We start from the raw sequence: 27,996 nt of genomic DNA, 5'->3' as shown, positions 1-27,996 counted from the left end.
CCCAGACACTGTATACACAAACAGAACAAGTATAGCTTGTTTAGAAGGGATGCCAGGTGAAGGAAAAAAATGGCGGCACTGTTTAGGTTTGCAAAGTTGCATCTGAACAAACCACATGACTTCTGTACCAATGTTCTTTAGAGCGGTGAGCTAAAGTAGAGATATTTGGCTAAAGCGTCACGTTTGGTGAAAACCAAACACACCATATCAGAACAAACACACATCATACCAGCTGCAAGCACGGTGGTGGAGGCGTGATGATTTGAGCTTTTTTTGCGGTCACAGGACCTGAAGGGTTTTATTATAACACAAGATTAACCACACTGTGCATGTCCTCTGACTGGAGCCTTTTATTTTGCCGAGCCAGCTAATTCAAAAAAAGCCTCGCTTTCTTGAACCTCCTCTGTAGTAGACCCCTCAGTTCATCTTTTGGTCACTGAGTCAACCATGAATTCGTCTTTATATACCTAAATATTCTAGAGTCAGAAGCCATCTGTCCGACAGCTAAAGCTTGGCTGAAATTGGGTCGTGCAACAGAACAGTGATCCCAAGCACAGTAACAAATCTACAACTGAATGTCTGAAAATAAAAAGAATCAGGTTTGTAATGGCCCAGTCAAAGTCCAGACTTCAAGCTGATTGAGATGCAAACCTGAAGGAACGCTGTAAAGAAGAGTGGGGCAAAATTCCTCCACAATGAGGTGAGAGGCTGATAAAGTCGTACAGAAAATGAGTCCTTCGAGTTATTGCTGCTAAAGGTGGTTGTACCTTTTGACCTATTAAAGCATGGTATATGTTTTTAAAAGGATTGCAAAATCTTTTATAACTTTATTTTCACATGACTATAAATTGAAACATGCAAAACGCTTGTTGAAGCAAAGTTTTAAACAAGTGATTATTATTTTACCTTAAATTATATTTTATATTTTTTCCCCTGTCTTATTTTCAATGCAATAATGTTAACTCCACATATAAATACCTGTCAACTGGTTGATGTCAAATATATTGTCACATCACTACAAAACATATCCCTACTATATGAAGGAGAAAATGTAAATTGTGTGCAGTACATCACAGTGGGCTCTCCTCTTGTGACTGATTGTTTGACTTTATTTCTTTTGGCAGATGGTACTTTGGTAAAATGGGCCGCAAAGATGCAGAACGCCATTTATTGGTTCCAGGAAACCAGCGGGGAACTTTCTTGGCACGAGAGAGTGAGACGACTAAAGGTAGGATGATTTATAACAGACATAAAGATGGGCGTGGGTATAGAGACGTCACCCTTTCCCTTTAAACTTGAACTTTAGCATCATGACGATTTTCTTCTTTTGGACCAATAAGTGACTCTATTTGGACACAAGAGCAAAGTGCTAGCTTGCCCCGTCACATTTTCTAACAATTTATTTAGAAAGATGTTTCTATAGAGTGCTGGGGGCATCACAGGAACACAGATACCTGCTGATTCGTGGAATGAGTGTAGCATTTTTAAATACTGGATGATATTGAGATCCGCTGCTTCAAGTTCTCATTTGGTGGATTGAAATTTTTGGCACTTTTGTGTTTCATTTTCCTTCTCTAACTGGACACACTAGCAGCGTAGCTATACCAATGGCTGTAATGCTTTGTCACTTGACCCACCATTATCACTTTACTGTGTAGTTTACTGTAAAATAGAACCATAGATCTATCTGTATGTCTTTGTTCACCTTCCGACTTCATGAGATTTGTAGGCTCATCTGTGACTGTGGCTAAATATTTTTTTTATTTCTTATCGGTTTAGTTATTTTAGAGTGTTTATTTTCCCGAGCAACACATCTAAGTTCATTTCTGTGGATTGTTAAGGTGCGTACTCTCTGTCCATCCGTGACTGGGACGATGTAAAGGGAGACAACGTCAAACACTACAAGATCCGCAAGCTGGACAACGGCGGTTATTACATCACGACACGAGCGCAGTTTGAGTCATTACAGAAGCTGGTGAAACACTACACAGGTACGCTGCCCATCTTCTGCACACTCGGGCGTCTTATTTACGTGTGGAACGCATTTAGACAAAGTGCTGTTTATAACTGGACAGATTTATTTATTTATTTTTTTTGTTCTTTCCTTTTTTCAGATGCATGTTTTATGAAGCCTAGTGGTGTTATTTGGGCAGATGTGATGTAAAAGTCACTGAGACCATAGAGACTTATTCTTTTGAAGGGTTTTAGCATTGCAAGTAGTCCCCTGCCTCCTACTCTGGCTCCATACAGTGTGTAGACCAGCAGATTCAGTGCTCACAGTGGGAAATGTATTATTCAGCTGCAGATCTATGTGTTGAATATGTATGCGTGTTACAGAGGCTTTTTTGCTATGGTGATTCTGAACTAGTCACAAGCAGCGCTTTCACCGACGCGGTCACAGCTCAGTAACTCAGTAACGAGGTTCTAAAAAAAAAAAGTTTAACCCACTGGGACTTAAGCCAGAGGAGGCCATGAATACAAAAAATGTTTCACTTTTTAAAAAAAACTGTCTCATGTAGCTGAAATCTGCACAGTATTGATAAACAGTCATTCTAAAGGTCTCCTTTGGTATCTTAAAAGAAAGCGACTGCAGCGCATGGTGTGTAAACACATTCAGTACAAACTGTTTTTGCGAACTGCACAAATCCTGTTAAACTTGTAAGAAAATCTATTTTAAAAGAGAGTGTTTGTTAAAAGAGACTGCGTTTCTGGTTGTGTTGACCGCATTTTTCCACATAACTGATAGAAATCACTCGCTGCTGTGTGGGTTTTTTTTTTTTTTTTTTTTTTTTTTAAAGAACTGTTACGGCTCAAAGCTCTGCAGCAGTGTAGCCTTTGATCTGGAGACAGAAAGTCAGGAACAAGTGAGAAAATCTTCACTGGATCTTAACTGCTCAGTGTTTGAATACAGGCTGGATTTCCACTCATTCCTCTGTTTTCCCCTATTTTGTGTGCAGAATTCCAGCAGGACATGATGTAGCGATTGCTGCTGCTGCCAAACAAAAAACAAAAACCCAGAACCTTGATCTTCTTGCCTTTTAGTGTAGTTGAAATCAAAATAAAACACGGGATACTATTATGGTGAAAATCAGATTATTTCTGGAGTGCATGTTGGAAATAAAGTTTTTCTGTGAGGTGTGGGGACGGGGATCAAATCTGTTGTGATTTGATTCTAGTTTGCTACCTGCTGGTGGCCAGGACTGCATGTGGATAAAGCACTCCGCATCAAAGCTCATTCACTCACTCACTCACTCATTCCCCTTCTTTTTTTTTTTTATGTACTTCTTCCTGTGTAGAACATGCGGATGGTCTGTGCTACAGGCTGACGACTGTGTGTCCCACAGTAAAGCCGCAAACTCAGGGACTAGCTAAGGATGCCTGGGAAATCCCACGAGAGTCACTCCGGCTGGAGGTCAAACTGGGACAGGGCTGCTTTGGAGAAGTTTGGATGGGTAAGAGGCCACTAGAGCCATACTCAAGCACACAGTATGAATGATATTATTTATTGAAATCAGCCCTGCAGGCACAGAAACCAATGCTTCAATCTTTCATTGTGCTCACTCACACTAAAGAGTGACAAAGCAAAATTCATCTACATGCCCTCCAGATGTTATGTGACAATGATGGCTGTAGTTTTTGATTCCTGCACAATTGGTTGACAGCAAGGACGCTACTTTTATGTCTTTGTTAAATATGGAGATGGGGATTGAAAACAGCAGAGACTTCATAATAAAGAGACATGCTACTGAAAGAATCCTGAATGGAAGCTGTTGGTAGGAGTATAAACCCTTATTATAATCCTTATTGATGCACAAGTGCTTGAATAAGTGCCTGGAGGCATTTCAAGATGGCTGCTGTGTGGCAACGCTTGCTTCTAGAAGGACTACAGTAAACAGTACAGGGAGTGCAGAATTATTAGGCAAATGAGTATTTTGTCCACATCATCCTCTTCATGCATGTTGTCTTACTCCAAGCTGTATAGGCTTGAAAGCCTACTACCAATTAAGCATATTAGGTGATGTGCATCTCTGTAATGAGAAGGGGTGTGGTCTAATGACATCAACACCCTATATCAGGCGTGCATAATTATTAGGCAACGTCCTTTCCTTTGGCAAAATGGGCCAAAAGAAGGACTTGACAGGCTCAGAAAAGTCAAAAATAGTGAGATATCTTGCAGAGGGATGCAGCAGTCTCAAAATTGCAAAGCTTCTGAAGCGTGATCATCGAACAATCAAGCGTTTCATTCAAAATAGTCAACAGGGTCGCAAGAAGCGTGTGGAAAAACCAAGGCGCAAAATAACTGCCCATGAACTGAGAAAAGTCAAGCGTGCAGCTGCCAAGATGCCACTTGCCACCAGTTTGGCCATATTTCAGAGCTGCAACATCACTGGAGTGCCCAAAAGCACAAGGTGTGCAATACTCAGAGACATGGCCAAGGTAAGAAAGGCTGAAAGACGACCACCACTGAACAAGACACACAAGCTGAAACGTCAAGACTGGGCCAAGAAATATCTCAAGACTGGTTTTTCTAAGGTTTTATGGACTGATGAAATGAGAGTGAGTCTTGATGGGCCAGATGGATGGGCCTGTGGCTGGATTGGTAAAGGGCAGAGAGCTCCAGTCTGACTCAGACGCCAGCAAGGTGGAGGTGGAGTACTGGTTTGGGCTGGTATCATCAAAGATGAGCTTGTGGGGCCTTTTCGGGTTGAGGATGGAGTCAAGCTCAACTCCCAGTCCTACTGCCAGTTTCTGGAAGACACCTTCTTCAAGCAGTGGTACAGGAAGAAGTCTGCATCCTTCAAGAAAAACATGATTTCCATGCAGGACAATGCTCCATCACACGCGTCCAAGTACTCCACAGCGTGGCTGGCAAGAAAGGGTATAAAAGAAGAAAAACTAATGACATGGCCTCCTTGTTCACCTGATCTGAACCCCATTGAGAACCTGTGGTCCATCATCAAATGTGAGATTTACAAGGAGGGAAAACAGTACACCTCTCTGAACAGTGTCTGTGAGGCTGTGGTTGCTGCTGCACGCAATGTTGATGGTGAACAGATCAAAACACTGACAGAATCCATGGATGGCAGGCTTTTGAGTGTCCTTGCAAAGAAAGGTGGCTATATTGGTCGCTGATTTGTTTTTGTTTTGTTTTTGAATGTCAGAAATGTATATTTGTGAATGTGGAGATATTATATTGGTTTCACTGGTAAAAATAAATAATTGAAATGGGTATATATTTGTTTTTTGTTGAGTTGCCTAATAATTATGCACAGTAATAGTCACCTGCACACACAGATATCCCCCTAAAATAGCTAAAACTAAAAACAAACTACAAACTACTTCCAAAAACATTCAGCTTTGATATTAATGAGTTTTTTGGGTTCATTGAGAACATGGTTGTTGTTCAATAATAAAATTATTCCTCAAAAATACAACTTGCCTAATAATTCTGCACTCCCTGTATACAGGAAGTAGTAGTATAGAAGCATCCTGACTGTGAAGGGGAATTCTTGCCAAGGAGGAGCAACTTTGTTTTTGTTTGTTTGGGGTTTTATTGTTTTGTTATTATGCGTGTACAAATTGAATAAACAAGATGCTGTCTTGCATCTGTCTGGATCCATTTCTGCTCTAACAGAGCAAGATAACATTTGAAAATATAAAACAGATGCTGTTTTTTTCCCCTCCCTTTTTGTCGATTCAAATTTACTCAGTTTATTCAAACCACAAAGAGACAGAAAAAGAGGATGTTTCCCTGCAAAAGTACTCCCGACACAGTAAACGCCTACGTAAATGTGTTAGTAGCTGAATAGTTATTGTGTGAAATATGTCAGAAATACTTGGAAAGGCTGCCAGAAACAGGAACTTTACTCAGAGCCATGTTTCCAAAGAATTTGCTGTTTGAGGACGAGGTGATGAAGCAGAGCTGTAAACATGACCACGATGAGCCGCGGCGTTTCGAAAAAGTCTTAAAAATTTGATATGTTGTCTTTGTGTCCTTTTCAATTAAATATGGGATTTGATTTGTGGGTCATTGCATTCTGTTTTCTGCACTTTCATATTAATGAAATTATTAACAGGGTTGTAGATTGCGATGTTAAGGGATACATTGCGATAAACCAGTGGCCTCCGTGCGTTCGAGCAGTACTTCCGATGTTAACAACTTGCAGACATAAATCCCCGCTGTAGTCCAGGTGTTTGACACAAACACTTATGAATTAGTGAAGAACAGGAACAACTTTGTGGACGTAAACACACACAGTCATTAGGGCCTACAAACATGCCCAATGTGCATGATTTATATGCGCATGAATATGAAACTTATGTAGAGTTAATGTGAAAAACAAATGACACTGATTTATGTTAGTGTTTTAACGTCAGGAGTGGGCCTGTTTTGCTGCCTCACCGGCATACGTACTGATGTCAGAGCTGATTACAGATTCCTGTGGGTTTTCATAGACACACACACACACACACACACACACACACACACACACACACACACACACACACACACACACACACACACACACACACACACACACACAGAGCTCCAGTAATCACAGGTCACTTCCTACGCTTCTTTTCACTGGCCTGCTTGTGAGACGGGGGCCTCTGAGTGAACACGACTCTCTTCTTTCATCGTTGAGTCTTTAATTAAGCTTGCCCTGCAGCAAGCCTCGACCTGCAAGCCTCCACTGAGCAATCCCAGGAATCCCTCTCTGTCACTCACTGTTTCGTGGTTTCGTGATGGTTTTCTGCTCAGCTGCAGTTCATGCTGCTCGTGTGTTTTTGTTTTTTTAGATGATGTTCTCTATGCACTCCCCACCTCACGTTATTACTTATAGATATTATCATTGTCTTACTTTGTCCTTCAGCTTGCGTGCGTGCACGCAGAGTTTGTTCGCTATGATTCATTCATGAAGCTCAGCCCTCTAACGAAAGCAGTAGATCTCCTGCCTTGGCTTATTGTATGTAAGCAGGGCGTGAGTAAGTGGCTCTCAATCAGGAAGTGGCCGATTATTTCAGCTGCCATGTTCTCTCCATACATGGGAGCCCTGCCAGAGGTCCAAGTGATTTTAGGATTGACTTTTTAATCACGTGAAAGGGTTAGAAAATGGGCCTTTTAGTCTTTTAATGAATTGGAAGTGTATTTCCTCTGTATCTTTCAAGCAAAGTATTTACTTTTGCAAAGTAAATAAGTGATCATTCACATTTTGTTTCATATATATTCAGGCACATGGAACGGTACGACTAAGGTGGCGATCAAGACCCTGAAGCCGGGCACCATGTCTCCAGAGGCTTTCCTGCAGGAGGCTCAGATCATGAAGAAACTGAGGCATGACAAACTGGTACCTCTCTATGCCGTGGTGTCTGAGGAGCCCATATACATTGTTACTGAGTTTATGGGCAAAGGTAAGAACTGTTCAGTTTCCAAACCAGAAGTTATGACGATGCACACAAAGAATGTATATCTTAAATTTATTTGTATAGCCCAGTATAACACAGAGGTTCCAAAGAGATTCACAGGAACTAAAGCATATGAACCCATATGAAAACAGACATTTAAATAAACAAACAGTCCATCAGAAATAAACACACAAATCGTGTTTGGTTTTAGAGCCAAGAAATGAAGAAATGAAATTTAGTCTTAAAGCATTTGCAGTCATTCATATGTTAAACACAGTGCTAAAAAGCTCATTAAATCAGTGTCGCCTGGCTCTACAGATAGCTGTGTATCGACTGCACAACTATGCTAACAAATGTTTTGCTGTTTGGTGACGTTTCCAAGTGGCAGCATGTATAAGGAGAAAAATAATGGATCAAGACAACTGCCCTGTGGAACGCCATAGAAGTCATGAGTGGTTGATCTCCGTAGATGATGATGAATTTTCTGTTAGTGATAATATAATATGATCTAAAACATTCAAGTATATTATAAAAGAGTCGTGCTGTGACTCATTTTTTTTTCATCCATAAACTGTTTAGGAACAGCCAGCCAAACGTGCCCATACTGTTTGCAGTGACGTCTCTTTGGGGCTTGTAGTTAAAATAACACTAAAAATCAAAAGACAATCACTTTGAATCAACTTCAGATGTGTGCTTCATTTGGCATGAAATGACAGGAGAGCTCGCCTCACCTGGCCACGAAACTGCTCCTCAGTCAGTTGTCTGAAAATGGAGACTGTGTATAAAAAATGGCTATAATACCCAAACACTTCATGCATTCATTTTTGTAAAACCTCTGAATTAAAGCTGAAAAATCTTCCCTTCAAGCACAAATTGATTTGTTTATTTGGATTTAAATCCACTGTGGTGGCATAGAGAGTCAGAGCGGCAAGAAAATGTATGTTTATGCAGAGCTTGTTTGAGTGCAGCTTTGAGATAAATACATTTTTTTTCCACTCCAAGAGTGAGGCAGGAAGTCTGACATATCTTGTGTAAACCTTAGAAGTGAAAATATCGACAGACCTTTCAAAGAATAAAAAAAAAACTGACGTCCTCTTGGAATAATAATTTGTGTCTGTCAATTTTTCTATTAGAGTGTTTCTATAAAAGATCTTCTGTTTATCTTTTAACCTCAGAAAAGTAAATGCAAATTATTTCAGAGCTTATATAATGTTACCCCTGGCCTCAGAGCTCTTTTTAGAGCTGTCACACAGATTATACTTAAGCCAAGCGATCAATAGCCACTCCTTTCACTCTGATTGATTGATTTATTTTTTGAGCAGATGTTAAACAAGAGCAGCAAAAAGGTAAAATTTGAACTCATTAACTGGTACAGAACTGTGATTAGAACAGCCAGATAGTTCCATCAACATTTAATAAGTATTTCATTCTTAATCTGACCCCATTAAACACACACAAACCTTCCAGTCAACAACTTGCTCACCCCTGCACCACTGGATCCCCCGCAGTCCAGCAGCCTTTAAAAACACATCACAGTTCATTTGAAGGGTTGTATTCACTTTTTAACAGTCGCGGTGCCTCCAGGTTATTTCTGTTTCTGTTTATTTTGGTGTTGTCTTTATACACGTTGCAGACGGATGTATTGATTCTCTTGACAGTAGTCTTCTAAACTCTGGCAGGTAGTTTACTGGACTTTCTGAAGGAGGGAGATGGAAAGTATCTGAAGCTTCCCCAGCTAGTGGACATGGCTTCACAGGTAGGATAAAAACTCAGTGTTTAAATGCTAACACAGGTGCAGCAGCTCCCCGTGTCTCTTCCCTGCCCGGCTGCTCTTTTAACTCTGACTGAGGGGAAAGATTATCATACATCAGCAATGCAGCGGAGAAAGCTCCACGCGGGCTTCTTTCCAGCCGTGTGTGTAGGTGTGCATGAGTCAAATATTCACGCCCTGTGAATACTGGTTTCGGTTTGTTCTCCATCTGGCTGGCATAATTTATTTAAAATCTGCCGCTTCCTGTGCAACAATGTGCGCCTCCTCTCCCCCTCCGACAGCTCTTCACCGCTGCGTGTGCCTCCCCTCGTTGTCCCCCACTTAACTGCCTGTAGCACTTAAACGCTGCTCACCAGAGGCCATTTAAGCTCGCTGGTTCAGTCACCTACTGTGATCTGCTCTTAATTTGCCTCTTCACGCTCACAGGCTCCCTCTCCACTCTGCAGAGTAGTAATTTTTCTTTTCCTTTTTTTGGGGGGGAATTAAAACTGAAACAGGCTGAAACCCAGAGACGCCTCAGAGGGAGTTTACAACAAGTGTGAGAATGGTGTCGAATGGCTGTGTTCAGGATGTTTATCCAGATGCTGTTGGTGTCATTGTTACAGGTGTAGAGTGCCTTGTTTGAGTTTTGTCTTCGTGTATTCTTGACACCTAAATGCAGCTATGTTTATTTGATCTATAATTGAAAATAAAACGTCCTTTTTTCATGCTCGCACTTTTGCTTTCTGAAGCTGTTAGAATAACACCATTACGTCCTGTCCAATCCAACTTAATCCCAGATTGCAGACGGCATGGCCTTCATTGAGAGGATGAACTACATCCACAGGGACCTGAGAGCTGCCAACATTCTGGTCGCTGATAACCTGGTGTGTAAGATCGCTGACTTCGGCCTGGCTCGGCTCATCGAGGACAACGAGTACACCGCCAGACAAGGTGTGTGACAGGGAGCGGATGCAGTTGGACGCATGTTTGTCTGCACTGACTATAAATAGAGAACATGTTGATACTGGGCCTCTCAGTGCCTGCTCTGATCTATTTAGTTATGACTGCTGCTTAATACAGGACTTGGAGCTTAAATAAATTGAGTTGAACCTGAAAATGTCACAGCAGATTTTGATATTAGCTATAATTAAAAATGCAATTTGCAGGCCCGCTACATGAACCATGATTTTGTTCATTTAGGCTACACATGCTTACATTTTTTTGAGCTGAAGGGTGGTTCAAAAAATCAGTTAACGTTTCTAATCAGTTGACCGATTTGGCATCCTGATGTGAGGATGTGCTGCTTTTTCACAGTTTCTAACATTTGAAAAGTTTAAATTATTGATTTACCAACTGAGGAATATTCAGCAGTCTTATTGATGTTTTCTTTGCCCATGCTTGACTCGCCTCGCTGTTTCCTTTTCTTTTTTGCCAGGTGCTAAATTCCCCATCAAGTGGACGGCACCTGAAGCTGCCTTGTATGGACGCTTTACCATTAAATCAGACGTCTGGTCGTTCGGTATCCTGCTGACTGAACTTGTGACCAAGGGCAGAGTACCATATCCAGGTAAAGACAGCACACGCAGATACATGTAATGCACTTTTAATTTTTGCTGTAGATGCTTTTGGCCCCTCCTCCTTTGTTCAGCTGAATGGAGTTCTCGTGATGGTTTGCCCCAGGAGACAGTTTTGCGTCATGATTATTTTCCAGCACGCTATTGTCATCCTCAGTCATCTGGGGCTTTTTCACCCTGTGAATTAGAATAGAAATCCACACATGTGATCTGATATGAGTCATCTCAGGTGTTTAGTGACTTGTCAGTCACTGGCAAAGTACCCTTGCATGTGTGATCCCCCTTCTTATCCCTTTCTTCCACCTCGTTTCTGCCCCCTGCTGTATGAGATCAGTACTGCAGTGTGTGCCTTGAACTGTGTTAAACTGACAGTGATTACAGAGCATGCCATATGGACGACTTAACGATGTCTTGTAGAGGTCCATCTGGCTCCAGTGGCCTTCTTGGTTTCAGTGCAAATCATTCCTCTAATTATTTCACCCCAGAGCTGCAGATTCAGGGGGTTGAACCCACTTATTTGCATTTTTTTAAACCATAAAGTGTCTAACTGTACATGTATGGTCTGCTCTTCTTATTTGAATTCGATGCTAGACAGTGCAGATGTATTTGGATGCAGTTAGACCAAGTGTCTGGACCGTGATGTGTCATTTCTTTTCCATTTTATATCAAGTGTGTGTGTATAGGTATCTACTGTTACCCGAATAGGCAGACATGATGTTAGAGCTGAGGTTTTAACATGCGAGATGTAAATCATTCTACCACCTCAGCAGCCGACATATTGCTGCCACCACATCCTGGTCTCAGCAGCTGCTCGGGGCTTTTCCTCTCCGACTGTGAGATAATCTGATCCCCACTCTCCCACAGAGAGATGGAGGGGGGAGGATGCGGCTATGCTGTGACCATGCCGCTGACTCTGTGTCATAACCTCTTTTAGCTGCAGTTGAGCTCCCCACGGAGCTGTTTCTGTGCTGTGTCACAGAGTTCATGATCACGATCTTCCTGTCTTGGGAAGAAATCTGTGACACTGGGACGCGGAGCTGGAGCAGTTCTGTTTGTTTTCTTGTTGTTCAGTTTTACGAGTAAACCAGTAAACTGGAGGAAGCTACGCAGACTTCTCTGTGAGAGCGCTGGAGCACCTGTATCGGTTTATTTCTGCTAACAGTCTTATCTCCCTGTATGTGTTTTAAAATTGACTAAAAGTCTTAACAGAAAATAATGAGTGAACTTCCAACTGGGTCATTGAGGTTTTTTTTTCCCCCCGTACCACAGTGGTCTGCGTGGGCATTTAATCCTGCTGTCAGCTGTATGACAGCAGCGCTTTCTACAGTCAGGCTGCACACTGAGCTATTTCCTAATCAAAAGTTGTACTAGTTTTCTTGACCAGAAAACTTTGGAAGACTCCTTCTGTTATATGGTTTTTCAAATAACCACAGAGAGAAGTCATATTGATGTGGAAGTCAAACTATATTAGTTGATTTTGTGTGTGTGTGTGTGTGTGTGTGTGTGTGTGTGTGTGTGTGTGTGTGTGTGTGTGTGTGTGTGTGTGTGTGCGTGTGTGTGTGTGTGCGTGTGTGTGCACCCAGTCTTGGCTGGATATTTTCCAAAAGACACAACTTTCAGATACTATAGAATTTTTATTTATTTATTTATTTAGTAGCTAATAGCTCTAATGCCTGGCAATCTGTTTTTGGCCATTCAACTAAAGAGATTGAGAAGATTAATTTATTTTCTGCCAGTCTGTTTGTAACAAAGTGCCTTAAACATACAATTTAAATGTAACTGCAATCAATTGGTCCAGTATGTGTAGCCTCAACATTGGTTCATCCCTTGAGCTCGGTGCCTTTTTGTGCTTGAATGCTTCAAAGGCAAAAATAAATGAATACATCCGTACAAGGACTAGAGTGAAAATTAGTGGAAAAGCTGCTAATGTCCAAAGAAAAACTTTGAGAGATCTTCAGAAATTCTGAAGATGTATTTCTCATGACCATAATAAATAAAATAAATTATATAAAAAACGTCTAGAGTTATATTAAACCACCAATTTATGAAATTTTATTCCCATCCATCAGAGTGCACAGCTTCACTCGGCACATAGGTTAGATGGTGCGATAATCTCCCTTTTTGTGTGTCTATAGTGTAAATTTCCACGATTACAATCCCACTGCCTTACTTAGATCAAATAAATGAATAGATGTATGAAGTACCTTTGTAATGAATGTTTGGATAACCTGACTATATAATGGCTGTCCATTTATATTGTATTTCTTGTCCTTTTTTTTCCTTTAAGGCATGGTGAATCGAGAGGTACTCGAGCAGGTAGAGCGAGGTTACCGCATGCCCTGCCCACAGGGCTGCCCCGATTCACTGCACGAGATGATGAAGCAGTGCTGGAAGAAGGAGCCAGATGAAAGGCCGACCTTCGAGTACATCCAGTCCTTTTTAGAAGACTACTTCACAGCCACAGAGCCACAGTATCAGCCAGGAGACAACCTCTAGTCGGGAGGATCTGGGACTAACTCTGGCAAACCGCGGTACATCGGCAGAGATCAAAATCCAGGAAAACCAACGTTTCTGCTGAAGCTGCAGAAAATACTTTTTTTTTTTTTTACAAACTTTTCCAAACTGACATACCCGATGTAGAGGAAGTAGAGGTTTGTCCCTTATGTACCTGAGGGGCCAAATATGTGGGGAAATGTCCAAGCGGGTTGAACTCTGAGAACTGTGCATATCACAATAATCCATATAGGCTGGCCACAACACTGTGATCCAAATTTTCAAATGAATGGTTACTCGCGGATGCATTTTTTTAATGAACGTTTTTTTAAATGAGAAGTTCCCCTACCCTTCCTCCAATCCACCATCTTTTTTAAATTAAATTTAACAACAAAAAGTCTTTGATATTCGAGTGAGAGCTTTTATATGTATATGAGTTTGGTATGAATATGTAGGTTGATAAGAACAGACTGCTGACAAATCAAAGGAAAAACAAACGGCGACTCAGTGGGCACAAAAGGAGCAAAGGATTCGAGTATTTCCTTTCATTTGTCAGCCATATGTATGTAGTGGGCGCCCAATTACTGTGTGAGATGTTACGTATGTGCTCTGACTGTAAAGTGTGGAGCATTATGAGGTGGAATAAATGGAGGAGGAAAAACGGTGGTATCGTATGGATGCAAGAATGTACTGAGAGATGACCGCAGATGTACATACAGTATGTATAAAAAGTGTATTTGAGCAGGTGTGACGAGGTGGAAGAAGCAGGAATAACAAGTGTTTTTTAACAGGGTTGTTTGAATCTCAAAATGAAATTTTCTTCTTTTTTTGTCATTTAATCTGGGACTTGAAATCATAAAGAGGTATTTTGCTAATTTACAAGTGCAAACAGTTTTTCCTGATTAACGTTTTGTATAAGAAAAGAAAAGATTAGACAGTTCAGCTGTGAAATTTAATTAAGATTGTCTTCATCTTTCTATAAGATTTGCTTCTTGTCTTTCTTTCCCTGTTGTACAGCTCTGATTGCTACAGAAGATTCTTGTAGATTTCTCTTCATTATTGCACACATCTACACAGTCGAATTTTGCAGCGCCGTGACTGACGGTGCAGGAGTCGCCATACGTGGGACTGTGTGCAGATCGACACTGTCCTCATTTCAGATTTTGCTGGAGGGAAAAGCTTTATCCAAAGCTACAACCTCAATCAAGTATTCTCATAGGTTTGAAATGCAACTATGCAAAGCCGTGCGTGTGGTGATGTTTAATGAAGCATCTCCAGTGGTATTTGCATGTGAGCAGCTCCGCTCTCCTATGATTTTCATAGTTCAGTTCCCGGCGGTACAGATGATATATCACTTCGTGTGCGAGTTAAATAGAAACAGACAGACAAAACAAACACCTGGCACACACTGTGTTCCAGACAGGGCTTTAGTGCTTTTACAGATCAAAATCTAATAAGAAATTCTTAGAAATGCTTCCATTCTCTGTCCAGGTGTGTGTGATGGGGAAATTTGGGAGTATGAAAGCTACAAAGATGTGAACTTTTTGTTGTTGTTGTTGTAATTCTTTCTGTTCATCACTCAAAGAACATGTGTGATTGTTCTTAAACATAAAGACATGGGGACTTGAACTAGTAGGGACATGAATAATGAAATGAATGAGAAAAGTTACTAATAATGATTTTTGTACAGGAAAAAAAATAAAAGGTTTACTCAAAGGTTACTTTTACTACTTGTGTTCTTGACGAGTTGCAGTGATCTTCTTGAAGAGTCGGACCCAAGACGTCCAGATGTTTTCTTAAACGTGGCTATTTTTAAAAATTCATTTAAATTTATGCTTCTTTTTACTTTACTGAATACTGATGCTTTCTGACTTTGATTTGACATTTGTAGATTTCAACAAGATGATGGCTACAATACAAACATGCTCGAGTTGTATTCACTGTTGCACACTGCAGTATTACTCATCTTCAAACCTGTAAAGAAGCAGAGAAAGCAATACCTAAATGATCTCCACCGTCGTTGTAAAACTGATGAATATTGCATCAATATTTCAGAAAGATTCAGCCTTGCTATCTAATGACATTTCTGCTTTTTTTTTTTTTTTTTTTTTTTTTTAATAAAAGAAAAAGGACAAGTGATACTGACAAAAGCATGGGTGAAGGGTTCAGTCATTCTGGCTCTCACCTGACCATCTCCTTGTACTTCTCCAGAGCCTCTCGAGCCACATACTGAATGAAGGCTGGGTCCTGCAGCTCCAGCTCGCTGGGAACGGTGAGGGTAAGCGGAGGAGAGTTTAGGATGCTTACCTCCACCTTGGTCTCACGAACAGCCTCATTCTGTTCATTGTGGCTCTCTGGCGCCACCTGGAGAGTGGAAGAAGTCATTTTGCATCAAGCACTCCTTTGCAGTGGCATATACAATAAATATTCCACTTTTACGATCAGATTTAAAATTTTCCTTTTGCTAAAGCTTAAAGTTCGGGCTGGATCAGATGACTGAACCATTCCTATGTTACACTGCTATAGGTGAGTGCTGCTGGGGAGGGGCTTCCCGTGATGCACTGAGCATTTCTTCTTCACTCGTCTCTTTTCACTCTGTGCATTTATTCTCCACTGCTGTGTTTAATCATTAGCAATTAAACTCTGGCTCTCTTCTATATTTTATCTTTTGTCCTATTTTCCTTCCCTCACCCAACCAGGCATAGCAGATGGTCGCTCCTCCCTGAGTCTGGTTGTGCCAAAGGTCTCTTCCTGTTGAAAGGGAGGGGTTTTTTTCCCCATTGTCACCAAGTATTTCTACTATTTTATAAATGTTTGCGATTTAAATTCGGTTTATTGAAGATTTAAGAGTTCCATGACAAAAGCTCTGTGGATATGCCTCCATTTAAATTTCTCTTTAAGAAAACATATCTGCTGTTTTTATTTCATATTTCATCATAGCTTTGCCACCTCTTCCACCATCCCTCCTCACCTTGGTGATGTGGAAGATATTTTGTGAAGCGCTGCTGTTGCTCACAGCCTGAGCCACCCAGCTGTATACAGCCGACATGTTGCTGAGCCAACTGACTGTTTCATCAGTGTGGTGCTGGACAATAGACAAGATCTCATCAAACTGCTCTTTGGAGATTTCCAGCAGCTGAGAAACGTCATCCAACTCCACGTGCAGTTCCCGAACACTGGGACACTCTGGAGCCAAGAAGAAGATAAAGTTTTAAGTTTCAAAATGTCAGCTCGAATAAACGTCCAGGTTGAGGCTGGTGGTTGCTCACCTGTGAGCAGAGCTCCCTGGCAGTTCTCACACTCGCTCTGTAGCTGCCAGCACTCTGATGTCTGTCTGCGGAGGGCTCTGCACAGCTTCCTGTTCTGCAGGAAGCGAGGAAGACTTTCCCTCTCTACAACAGAATTTTTTATTTATTTTTTAGTTTGCTAACACTTTATGGAACAGCTAAGAATAATAAAACTCAGTCTGTACAGTTAACTTACAAATAAGAAAATGCACTGAAATTTGTTCAATTACATTTAAAATGATTTCAACTCAGTAGTTCCAAACCATGTGACACTGGGAGCAAGGAATCTGCATATTTTAATTCCAACCAATTCCAGCAGCAGCTCTATAAATTTACAGATGGAACCAAAGAAATCTGCAGCTGTTATCATTTTTTGTATATTTGGCACACGCTCACTGGCACACGTGAGGCAAACTGCTCGGCTTAATCATTACCTTTCTTCTTCTCCTCCTCCACTGTCTTGTGGATATCATCAAACACCTGGGTCACCACAGCTCCAAACTCATCCACCACACTTTTAGCAAAGTCAAAGAAGGATTCCAGTACTTCCTCTAGTCCCACACCCTGCAGGAAGCCCGAGTCCCGGGCAGGGTCGTAGGGATCAGAGGTGGTTTCTTCCATCAGGATATCGGTGTTGTTCAGAAAGGCTCTCTGAAGAGCTTTGTCAAGCCTGCTGCTCAGCTTAGAGACCAGGGTGACGCTACGGTTCACCAGCATTCCCACTTTATTGACCAGTCGGTTGAAGGAGTCTTCCATCTGGACGATCTCTGTGTCTGTGTTGTTATCCTGGTTTACCAGAATGTCCCCTGCTTCCAAGTTGGTCTCACGGGGACCAAAGCGCCGGGAAACTCTTTTAAAAAAGTTTTCTACCTACAAAACAGAAGTGATGGAAATTGATGCATTTCACAGAATAGAATAGAACAACTGTGATTTCAGGATTGGGAGATAATTCAAAAACATCCCGTTTTAGCTGAATTTAGCATCTACTACTCAAACATCAGGATTTATTTTGAGGTATTGTTTTATTGTTAATATACAAAACAAAAACGCTATTATAACAAATACACAATGAAAAAATTAATTAATGATAATAAATTAATAAAATAATATTTCAGTTTTTGTCTCAGTATGTATCTATTTTTAAAATGGATTTGCACTCAATTTTTATGACTCCCATTACTGACTAATTTATTCAAGCGACTTCAGACAAAGTTATTCAATGCATTGTTATGAAAATACAACAGTCTGTCAGTGGGAGAAGATTGCGCCAACTGTACAACTGTCATTTTTCAACTGAGAACATGTAACTTTATTTCTAGCAGCATTATTTGAAGGGCATGAAAGTCTGCATACCTTAGTATGGAAAGAAGCAAAGCCCCTGCGGCAGGTGGAGGTATAGAAGTTTTTACATGCATCCTCCAGACAGGGTCTGCAGTCCTCCCACTCAGTCTGCAGGGAGTCTTTGCACTGCTCCTCTGCCTCTTTTAGCTTCTCAGTCACCTCCTTGGCTAGTTCTGCTGCCCCCTGGTGGTCAAAATAGGATTCTTTAATATGTTTTCATCATTGACTTGAATCTTTTATTTTCTTTTGCAGGAAATCAAACGTGGATCCAACCTTCTTCTTTTCGCTGCTGTTTCTCAAAGACCTCATCAGGTGTTCATGCTTCTGCTCATTCCTCCACATCACCTCCTTCATCTGCTTCACCCCATACAAAGCTCTCCTTACCTCCTCATCCACAAGCTTCTCACCACCCAGTGACAACTCTGAGAAAACAAAAGGAAACTGAGTGCATTTTAGTCTACACATAAACACACTATTAAACCCTAAAAGTTTAATATTAAGAACAAGAAACACATTTCCTTCAAAGTCACTTACAAATATTTCTGAACAAAAGAATAATTAGATGAACCAAATCTACTTGGAAGTGTCTGTTCTGCAAACTCACGTTTTAAAGTGTCCTCTGAGATGCCTTCACCTTGATCCGTAGGTACAGAATCGAGGAGACCCAGCGTCACCAACAAAAGTGTTAAACCCAGCAGGAAGTTCATTTTGGAGCTCTGTCACAGCAACTAATAAAAAGTCTGACAGGATATACCAAGTGTGATTTAGGGGTTACGTATGAAACCGACTCACATTTAGACACTGAGATTTAAACACAATTAGAGCCTATCTGTGCATAAACTTTAAGATTGTTATCAAAGAGATCATTTTGCAAAGATGAGTAAGCAAATCATGGCATCATGGTGACCTCTCATTTAAGGTCACTAGATTAATATGCAAATAATGCTACACATAGTTACTTCAAATGTCAGTTTTGAGACTGACAAGAACTTTTTGAGTACAGCTAAATCTTATTTTTTATGTACATTACAATTACAAGTTATAATACTTTAAATTGATAACAACTTTAATACATATAGCATGTTCATGAGTATTTTAAAACCTTTTTAACTTGATATTTATCCCTAAACAATTAAACATTCCATTGTTTTAATAGTCAATGAAATGAATGCCACATGTGAACTATATGCACAAAAATAAAAAATACTCAAAATAACAATTATACTCAAAATTATGTCAAGTATATTAAGATGGTGAACACCTGCACTTTGCACTTGGCTTTACTGCACTACAAACTTCTAAAAAGGACGATGAAAATAACATGAATATATAAAGAATATACTTATTTCCCTTTAAATGTAACTACTCCCCAGAGAGTGAGCTGCCGAGGCGGAGGTTTGTGCTCTCTGGAGTTTTTTTCTTAGGCTTTCTTTTCTTTGCTTTCAAATCTAACAATTTGACTTATTTGTGCTTGCATACACAAATCCATCTTTATCCATTTTCAAGAAAACAATAAGTGCTATCTAGTCAGCCACAAAGGCGACAGGATTTAAGGGTGAGCGTGAGCCTGATTTAACGTGGTCATATAGAAGTCTCCCACTTGGTGGCGCTACACAGCCACTAGGCGCTGAAAAATCCGGATGATCTTATATCGTCGTGTTGGTGTTGATCCTGGAACAACATAGTAAATGTTGTTCCAGGATCAACATTGCAAGTGACCAATCACATTCTTCTGACTTTATTCTTTGGCGCACCAAGCCATTCGTGCATTTATGAAATTCCAGTGTTGCAAGGACAATATCAATTCTGCTTAGCGTTTATTAAAGGGTTGGGGTTAGGGTCAGGGTCAGATCGTGCGAAAAATCCCACCTCTCTCATACTTACTTCTCAGTTACCATATTTGTTAACATTTCACCAATAGTTTCCTGCACAGAATAGTGATCACTATACTTTACTGCATTTAAACAAATTTAACTTATATTGTTTAGAGCAATGGTGTAGCCTGTTATGACTCTATGAGGAGGCTTTGCCCTTTTTCTTTTCTTATCTTTTTATTCATTTGGCTGACTGAGTTTAGTTTTTACTTTAAGCAGCACCAGTGTGAGGTCAGCAGCAGGCGGTGATCACCAAGCAAAAGGCACCGTAGGGTCAAATTCAGCTCAAAAATTTTGCAAGCTGTGTTTCCGACAGGGACATCTGTTGTGTCAGGAGGTTAAGCTCCATAAAATCACAAGGATACACAAAAGAGGAAACTTTAAAAATACATTTTTGAATTGTTTTGAGTTGGGTTGCCAGTTTGGTAACAATTAAATCATCTGCCTGAATTTTCTAGAGCCTGTGCCTCAATTATAAGCCTCGTGAGTTACAATTTGGCATGCAGCAGGGATTTACAGTAAACAGGGATGAACTTTTTAGGGATGTGCTAAAAACAGCTTCTCTATTCTATTTTACTGTCTCCAGTTTTTATTAAAATATGTTTAAACTGATTCAACTATAACTCAATAACAGACTCCTGTCTTTTCCTTGGCGTATCTCACTTTTTGCCCTTTGCCAGCTGACATCCAGGATGAGTGGGTAAAAAAAGGGGGAAGAATGGTGTAATTTTTTTTAACATGATTTCATTATTTATGGTTATGGTTATGAATTTAGGTTAATTTTTAAATACAGCTGCTGAATATTTGAATTTTATTTATGGCAATAATTAAAGTATCTATCTATCTACAACTGTTGCTGTGCTATCACAGCTCATGGAAAATTTCCGACTTCACTTAGAAAAAGCGTTAATGATAAAAGTTAGCTGAAGAAGTGTTGATTAACTAAAAGACAAACATAACAACAACAGAGCGATTACATGAGGCACAACTCACCAGCAGCAGACTGAAGGTGCTTCTCTGTCGACCGAAATAAACAAAGTGCTCGGTGTGGACAGATCTCGTCAGGATATCTTGACCTGACGAGATCTGTTGGTAATCTTTCCACTTCAGCTTTATCCTATTACTGTCCTTGCTTGAGGTTGATGCCCGTTAATCCAGCAGTCGTCACACTGACTGAGTGGTTTGTTTTGGACAAGAGACTGCTTAGTCACATCAAACGTACTGTTGACAACCAGAAAAATGTATTTATTTCAAATGTTGTAATGGGGTATCGGCACATGTCAGACAAGACATCAGAGGCCAGAAGTCTTGTACGTGCACATTAGAGGCTGAAAGGTTTGAGCGAGGTTTACTCTGTGGCTGGCTTTTATATGAGGTGTAGAGAAGATGTCCCTGAAGGGATTCAAGTTAAATAACCACAAAAGAGTCAAAATGTCTCAGAATCAACAGCAAATTCTGATTACATCTGCCAGCAGCTGTACATCTGTGTAAAGGCTTTTGGAAATGTTTGCTGCACACACAAATATTAATGTTAAATTAACCATTAACCAGTCAACCAAGCACACACACACACACACACACACACACACACACACACACACACACACACACACACACACACACACACACACACACACACACAGTGAGCTGAGCTTTACACGTTATTCTTTCTGTTGTTAAGCTTGTTTTGGGTTTTTTTTAACCTGAGCCGGACTGATCTCATAACCTATACTGGCACAGGTGAAAGAGGTGAATAGTACACTCTGTTATATATTATATGAATAGAAGCCAGTCCAGCCTATTTTTTAGTAAAGGGACACATTCCTCTCAGCAGAAAGCTGTTTCCATTAAAAGTTTTCATTCTTGGTCAAATGCGAGGGACTCTCTCACTGCTGCTCCCATCATTCTCAAAAATGTGCCCTCTTTGCATGGTGTGACCCAGATAATAGAGTCCTTATGGATAATAATCAAAAACAGCCAGTGCTTCAGCCTCACTGACACCTTCTGCACCTGGTTCCTATAACACTGCAGGGCAAACCCGTTCCTCCCATGTCCTTCCATGGCTCAGCTCAACATAAAACAGTTGAATGTATAAAATGGCACTTGGCTGTGTAAGATTTCAAGCACACAATTACTCATTGAGAAATTCAGGTCAATTTTATTTATATAGCGCCAAATCACAACAACAGTTGCCTCAAGGCTCTTTATATTGTAAGGTAGACTTTACAATAATACATACAGATAAAAACCCAACAATCATATGACCCCCTATGAGCAAGCACTGTGGCGACAGTGGGAAGGAAAAACTCCCTTTTAACAGGAAGAAACCTCCGGCAGAACCAGGCTCAGGGAGGGGTGGGAGAAGGAAGACATGCTGTGGAAGACAGACAGAGATTAATAACAGGTATGATTCAATGCAGAGAGGTCTATTAACACATAGTGAGTGAGAAAGGTGGCTGAAGAAGAAATACTTAATGCATCATGGGAATCACGTAGCAACCTACACCTATTGCAGCATAACTAAGGGAGGATTCAGGGTCACCTGGTCCAGCCCTAACTATATGCTTTAGCAAAAAGGAAAGTTTTAAGCCTAATCTTAAAAGTAGAGATAGTGTCTGTCTCCCGAATCCAAACTGGAAGCTGGTTCCACAGAAGAAGAAGGCCTGAAAACTGAAGGCTCTGCTTCCCACTCTATTTTTTAAATACTCTAGGAACAACAAGTAAGCCTGTAGTGTGAAAGTGAAGTGCTTTAATAGGGTAATATGGTACTACAAGGTCATTAAGGTAAGATGGGACCTGATTATTTAAGACCTTGTATGTGAGGAGCAGGATTTTGAATTCAATTTTGGATTTAACAGGGAGCCAATGAAGGGAAGCCAAAACAGGAGAAATATGCTCTTTCTTTCTAGTTCCTGTCAGTATTCTTGCTGCAGCATTTTGGATTAACTGAAGGCTTTTCTGGGAGGTTTTTGGACATCCTGATAATAATCAATTACACAAATAGTGCTGGGTGTGTGTGTCATGTTTAATATTGTGGCACTGATCAAAGTCTGAAGTCCTGGGTTGAAGACATAAGCAGAGAACTGAATTATAATGAATGAAACTGTTAAAAACTGTTAAAAACTGTGCCACTCCTGTCAGCTAAGAACAGAAAACTGAGGCTACAATTCACACTAGGAACTCATAAGGATCCTTGCAAAACAGGTAAAACCCATTGATAAATTCTCTTGATTACAGCCTGTTTACAAAGAGGAGCAGGGATATTAGACATGAAAACAGATACAAACATTGGAAGTGACTTTTTGGCATGACACCTGCATTAGCAGCATGCACCTAATAAAATGTGTGTGACTGTATTTATTCATCTGATAACCCCTTTATTCAATATTTGCATCTTTTTCCATTTTATTGAGCAGTTATTTATACAGACCAAAAGAGAATCAAAAGAAGTGTGGAGCACTATTGTACTCAGATCCTCAAATGAATACCAGAGCTCCTCATGTATTCTGGACGCCCTAACACCTCGTGATAATTAGCTCCCCAAGCGACCAAAAGAGAAAAAAAATCTTCTCCAATTTCTTCACATTTTTAACTGCGCATATTTAAACAACTGGAGCTCCTCTTAAAAAAGTAATAATAATAAGAATGATGACGTAAAAATAAAACTATAATATGGAAAATCTGAAAATAAAATAGAAGTCTTCTACCTTTTATTTTATTTATTTATGTATTTATTTAGTTAGTTTGCCATGAGACAAACATTTCAGTCCACTCTGAGTTCTTCTTCGGTTTTGTGTTTTCGGACATAAAAACTGAACCAATAACGGGGAACACAACATTTGGAATCACTATAATTCAGAATCATTCTCCCATATTAAGACTGGGGAAATCAAAATGAACCGCACAATGGCAGCTGTGCGCTGTGTGTGTATGTGCAAACACCCTCTGCAGACGGTGCGCACAGATGTGAGGAACACGTGGTTTCTCCAAGCAGCCACTTCCTCTCACGTATGGATTCCTTCACTTTGGAGTTTCTCCTGTTACTCTTGCGGGTGTGACTGGAGCGCTCATGACTCGGATACACCCTCAAACCAGGGGCGGAGCGGGGGGGTGGCTTACGGGGCTTAAGCCCGGGTTGTTTTGTCAGAAGCCCGGGGTATTTTGGAGTGTAATTTTTTCATAGTTAGATGCCTGGCTGACAACTGTATAAAACAAAAAGTACACACAATATTCGAAGCACATAGTGCACACTGTGGGAATTTACGACTGTGCGTGAATCCCCCCCTGATATTGGTATGATCCAAGCTCAGGCACTAAGCGACTGAGCGAGGGGGCGGGGCAGCTGCTGCCCGTGAGTGCGCTGTTGGAGAGACGGAGCCAGCCATACTAAGGAGAGCTTAAGTTTGACCAGGTACCAAAGCAAATCATTCGTACCGTACAAATAATGTAAATATGACGGTGCATCACGAAAGATTGATATGAAACTGATCACTTGACCAATATTACGTTACTTGCTCTTCAAGTGAATCAACAAATGGCAAAATGAAAAGCCGAACAAATGCTATTTTTTTTTAGAGTCTTAGCTTACGTGTGTTTATTTCATATTCTCAGTTCTTACCCTCCCGACTAAATCGGTTTCAGTTATGTACTGAAACATAAGAATGGACATTAGAGGGTTCTTTCAAAGAAAAAACTCAGGTAAATGTTATTTTATATATTATGCTTTGTATGTTGTTCAGTATATTTCTATGCAAAACAAGAGGGATTTCAGTACACAGCAGGATATTCACATTTGTAACCAGATATTTACATACACTTTAGGGAGAAAACATAAAACATTTTTACTGTACAACATCAATTTAGAGTAAATTTTTGTTTTAGATAAATATTGAAATATATTTTGAATTAGTTAAATTTCAGAATAAAGAGAGACAGAGCTATTTTTATCACTTTCATCAAATTTAGGAGTACATGTACACTAAATTTATTGTTAATTAATAAGAAAACTCCAGACGATTCCATTCTGAGCTGAAGAAGCTTCTGATAGGTTAGTAGAGTCCATGTGAGTAAACTGGTGGCACAGCTGTGGATGCATATAAGGCAAAACACAGAGCCTGTTTCTTTGACATGGGAAAATCAAGAGATGTCAACCAAAACACCAGGAAAAGAACTGTGGAGCTCCATAAGTGTGGCTCAAGTTTGAATACAATTTGGTGCCATTTGCAATTAAGAAATACAGATAGTTTCTCTCTTTACTCTTAAAGTTAACAAATATGTTTTTATATTTATCAATCTAAAGAAATAAACATTTAGTCTGATTTGATGTTACAATTAAAAAAGTGTTTTTATCTGAAGAGTAAATATCTGGTTTCAACTGTATATTTGATGATTGTCAGCACAAAGAGGGAGAGAGAGGAGAACGAGGACAGAACAGATGAACAAGAGCAGGTGAGACACACATGTTAGTCAAATGGTCGTTTACCAAAAGTATCACCGTATCACAGGTCCTCATGTATCTCGTACCTAGTGTTTCTTTTTAGGTTTGTTATTTTTCAAATTCTGTATTTATTAAGTTATGCAGGCTTGTTTGCACAACAAGGCTAAATAATTATATAAACTTTTCTCAATCTAAATAGTGGACTTTGGTAGAATTAAAAAAATAAGTGTAGTGCAGGTCTATGATGATTTTTAGTGCTATCATCTAGTTCTGATTCTGGTTCTGTCTTGGTTAAGTCCTCAGTAGTCCTGATTTTGAACTGTTGTAGTCCTGTTTTAATTCTGGATCAGTTCTGGGTCTGGTTGAATTGGGGTTTAGTCCTCGTGTCTTGATACAGGCCCGACTTTGTTCTGCCTTGCTGCTTAATTAAAAAACTAGTTTAAGGTGTCCTGCACATGTGATATATATTTTTCCCTATATGAAGTCATTCTTTTTTGAACAGAGCCTATTAATCTTTCAGTCATTTCTACACCCCCCCCCCCCCCCCAAAAAAAAAAAAAAAAAAAATCCCACATGCATACTACTCTTTGGGCTAAGCCCCGGGTGTTTCAAATGTCTGGCTCCGCCTCTGCCTCAAACTCAGCATCCCTTCCAACAACCACATAACTATTTTACATTTTTCCTCCCTACTTTTTTAGAACTTCTTCTTCCATTTCTTATTTTTAGCAAAGTGCGTCCTTTTTATGCAGCACTAAAGTTACCTGCGCTGAAGGAGGTCTAGCTTAAAGAGCTGCGGATGGAGCTTTGAAATCTTATTATTGTTATTATTATTCTTTTTAATAACCTATCAACACGCTAAGGAAACCGGGAAAGCCCACGGATTCAAGGTGCCTTGGCGCATAACGGGAGGTTTCGGGCAAATGCCACTGCGATGCTGTGGATGTGACTTCAAACAGCAGCTTCACAACGGTAGAGTCCTGTAAACCACAATGAAAGGTAAGCTCAGTCTGGGGACAAAAGTTTTAAAATGATGGAAAATATCTAAATAGCAAACTTCGGTCTACTTTCTGTTTACCCCACATTCCTCTCGCGCTTTTTTGTCACACTTTTCTGTGCGCGCTCTCTCTCTCTCAGTCTGGGGCATGAGGAATGCGTAGGCTACAACTGGCGTCTAACATCTGGAATCAATTAAGGCACTCTGTTTGGGATTGTTTTGCATCTGTCCACTGCTGCACATCAAACACTAACCCGTGTTAGGAGAACTTTTCAAAACTTAGGAAAAAAATGAATCATGGTGCAGTGTGTGACTGCCTCGGGAGGGAGAACGTGTTGTTTTAAATCAAGGTTTAGATAAAGATTTCCCAGATGCGATTCTCATGTATTGCCCTGGTGTTTTGGACTAAATTAAGCTCCTCCATGTCAGTCTCTGAGGTCCAAGCTTTATAGGTCAGTAAGCTGTTTCCCTCTTACAAATAAAAAACACTGGTTACTGCCATCTTGTGGTCTCTCTTAGAGAGCTTCACATTTTGACCATATTTTTGATCATCTCTGGGATTTCACATTATTTCCGCCCAGCAGAATGACAGACATTGCCCTTATACTTTCAATTTCTGATATTCCTGATTTTAGAAAAACAAATATAATAATAATAATAATAATAATAATAATAATAATGAAAGGGAATGATTTATGGCCTGACCATCAAATTAAAGAATTCAGAAATTATGGCACTGCATAACCTCAATGCAAAAACAAAAAAACCCGCAAATCATATAAAATCCATTAAGGCAGGTAAATACTTGCTAGGATCAGACTCTACAGAGTCCATACTCTGTAGAAATAGAGGAAGTGCATTCTGCAATCTGGGCGCAACAGCTTGGAAGGCTCCTCTCGAGTTCTGAAACGGGTGTGGGGGACCACTAGAAGGTTTTGATTCTTGGCCCTTTCTTGTTTAGACAAGTAAACAGACGATTACAGTAGTCCAGTCTTGTAGAAAGAAAAGCATGAATTATCATCTCAGGTTCACTTGTTGACTCAATTAATCTAAGTTTTGAGATGTTTCTCAAATCACAAAAACAGGTTCTTACTATCCATTTTAAGTGTCACTCCAAGGAAAAAGCTTGACCAAGAATAAAACCTAAATTTGGAGACCTTGGAGAGTTTGTGACCTTCAGAAGGCTTAAATGAGCAGTATAGCAGAATATCACCAGCAAAAGATGATAAGAAACATCAAGAAACTGCTGTGTTATCTGGCCTAAAGGAAGAATGTACATCAAAAACAGAATAGGCCCCACAGAGCCTTAAGGAACTCCACTCTACTGAATCCTACTGCTTATTTTTATATAGATATAGAGACATGGAAGTGTATTTTTTTTTCTAATCTTACAGATACTGCACATTGCTAATACAAGCAGAGATTTTAACAGGATAAATATCAGTATTTTTACACTGTTTATCTGTATGTATTGTTACTGCTTTCATTTAAAATTTGAATATAAATGTGAAGGGACGTCTTAATACAGAAGATAATTAAAGGCAAATAGATACTTATAGAAGGCAAACACAAAGAGGCACTGGACTGCTGTAGGATTCAAGTTTTAAAATACTGATGTTGATGGGGCCAATATATTGGGCGATATTAGCTGTTTTTCAATATACTGGTATCAGCATTTAAAGAAGAGATCGAAGAAACACCCTTCAATTGTGTTATGATTGTTAATGCAACTTCTCTGTTGTCAACACTTTTGGAATGCTAGCTGATCCAAGCAAAGTCAGGCGGCGCAGAAACAAGTAATCCACCACTTGCTGTGACAATAAAGCACATTATTTT

General features: G+C 40.0%; 3 protein-coding genes across 3 annotated transcripts in view; 2 read left to right on the top strand and 1 right to left on the bottom strand.

Annotated features, from left to right (window-relative positions):
* The window catches only part of yes1 (YES proto-oncogene 1, Src family tyrosine kinase), a 33,944-nt gene extending 18,617 nt beyond the window's left edge, over positions 1-15,327 (top strand). Inside the window, exons 5-12 of the mRNA XM_086273369.1 lie at positions 1,125-1,228; positions 1,842-1,991; positions 3,297-3,452; positions 7,234-7,413; positions 9,087-9,163; positions 9,958-10,111; positions 10,596-10,727; positions 13,022-15,327. Of these exons, the coding sequence (XP_086129495.1) occupies positions 1,125-1,228; positions 1,842-1,991; positions 3,297-3,452; positions 7,234-7,413; positions 9,087-9,163; positions 9,958-10,111; positions 10,596-10,727; positions 13,022-13,230 (1,162 nt within the window). The 3' untranslated portion in view covers positions 13,231-15,327. The remainder of the gene's footprint in view (positions 1-1,124; positions 1,229-1,841; positions 1,992-3,296; positions 3,453-7,233; positions 7,414-9,086; positions 9,164-9,957; positions 10,112-10,595; positions 10,728-13,021) is intronic.
* Positions 14,637-20,839, bottom strand: clul1 (clusterin-like 1 (retinal)). The gene is made up of 9 exons (XM_086273370.1): positions 20,723-20,839; positions 18,460-18,595; positions 18,129-18,277; positions 17,868-18,038; positions 16,949-17,384; positions 16,497-16,619; positions 16,199-16,413; positions 15,413-15,591; positions 14,637-15,201 (listed from the first exon to the last, which is right to left on the bottom strand). Exons 2-9 carry the CDS (start codon positions 18,560-18,562, stop codon positions 15,186-15,188), a joined length of 1,392 nt encoding a protein of 463 aa, XP_086129496.1. The 5' UTR covers positions 18,563-18,595; positions 20,723-20,839; the 3' UTR covers positions 14,637-15,185.
* Positions 20,840-25,803: 4,964 nt separating this feature from the next.
* colec12 (collectin sub-family member 12) overlaps positions 25,804-27,996 on the top strand; it is a 31,876-nt gene continuing 29,683 nt past the window's right edge. Inside the window, exon 1 of the mRNA XM_086270568.1 lies at positions 25,804-26,162. Within this exon, the coding sequence (XP_086126694.1) occupies positions 26,156-26,162 (7 nt within the window). The 5' untranslated portion in view covers positions 25,804-26,155. The remainder of the gene's footprint in view (positions 26,163-27,996) is intronic.

Source organism: Aulonocara sp. 'chitande type north' Nkhata Bay, linkage group LG18 (genome assembly GCF_057382095.1).
Source record: "Aulonocara sp. 'chitande type north' Nkhata Bay isolate Kocher_YH1m ecotype deep benthic linkage group LG18, A_spYH_male_GT1.1, whole genome shotgun sequence".
NCBI lineage: Eukaryota > Metazoa > Chordata > Actinopteri > Cichliformes > Cichlidae > Aulonocara > Aulonocara sp. 'chitande type north' Nkhata Bay.
The sequence above is the reverse complement of the archived record's forward strand: the minus strand, read 5'-3'. Positions and strand labels throughout refer to the sequence as shown.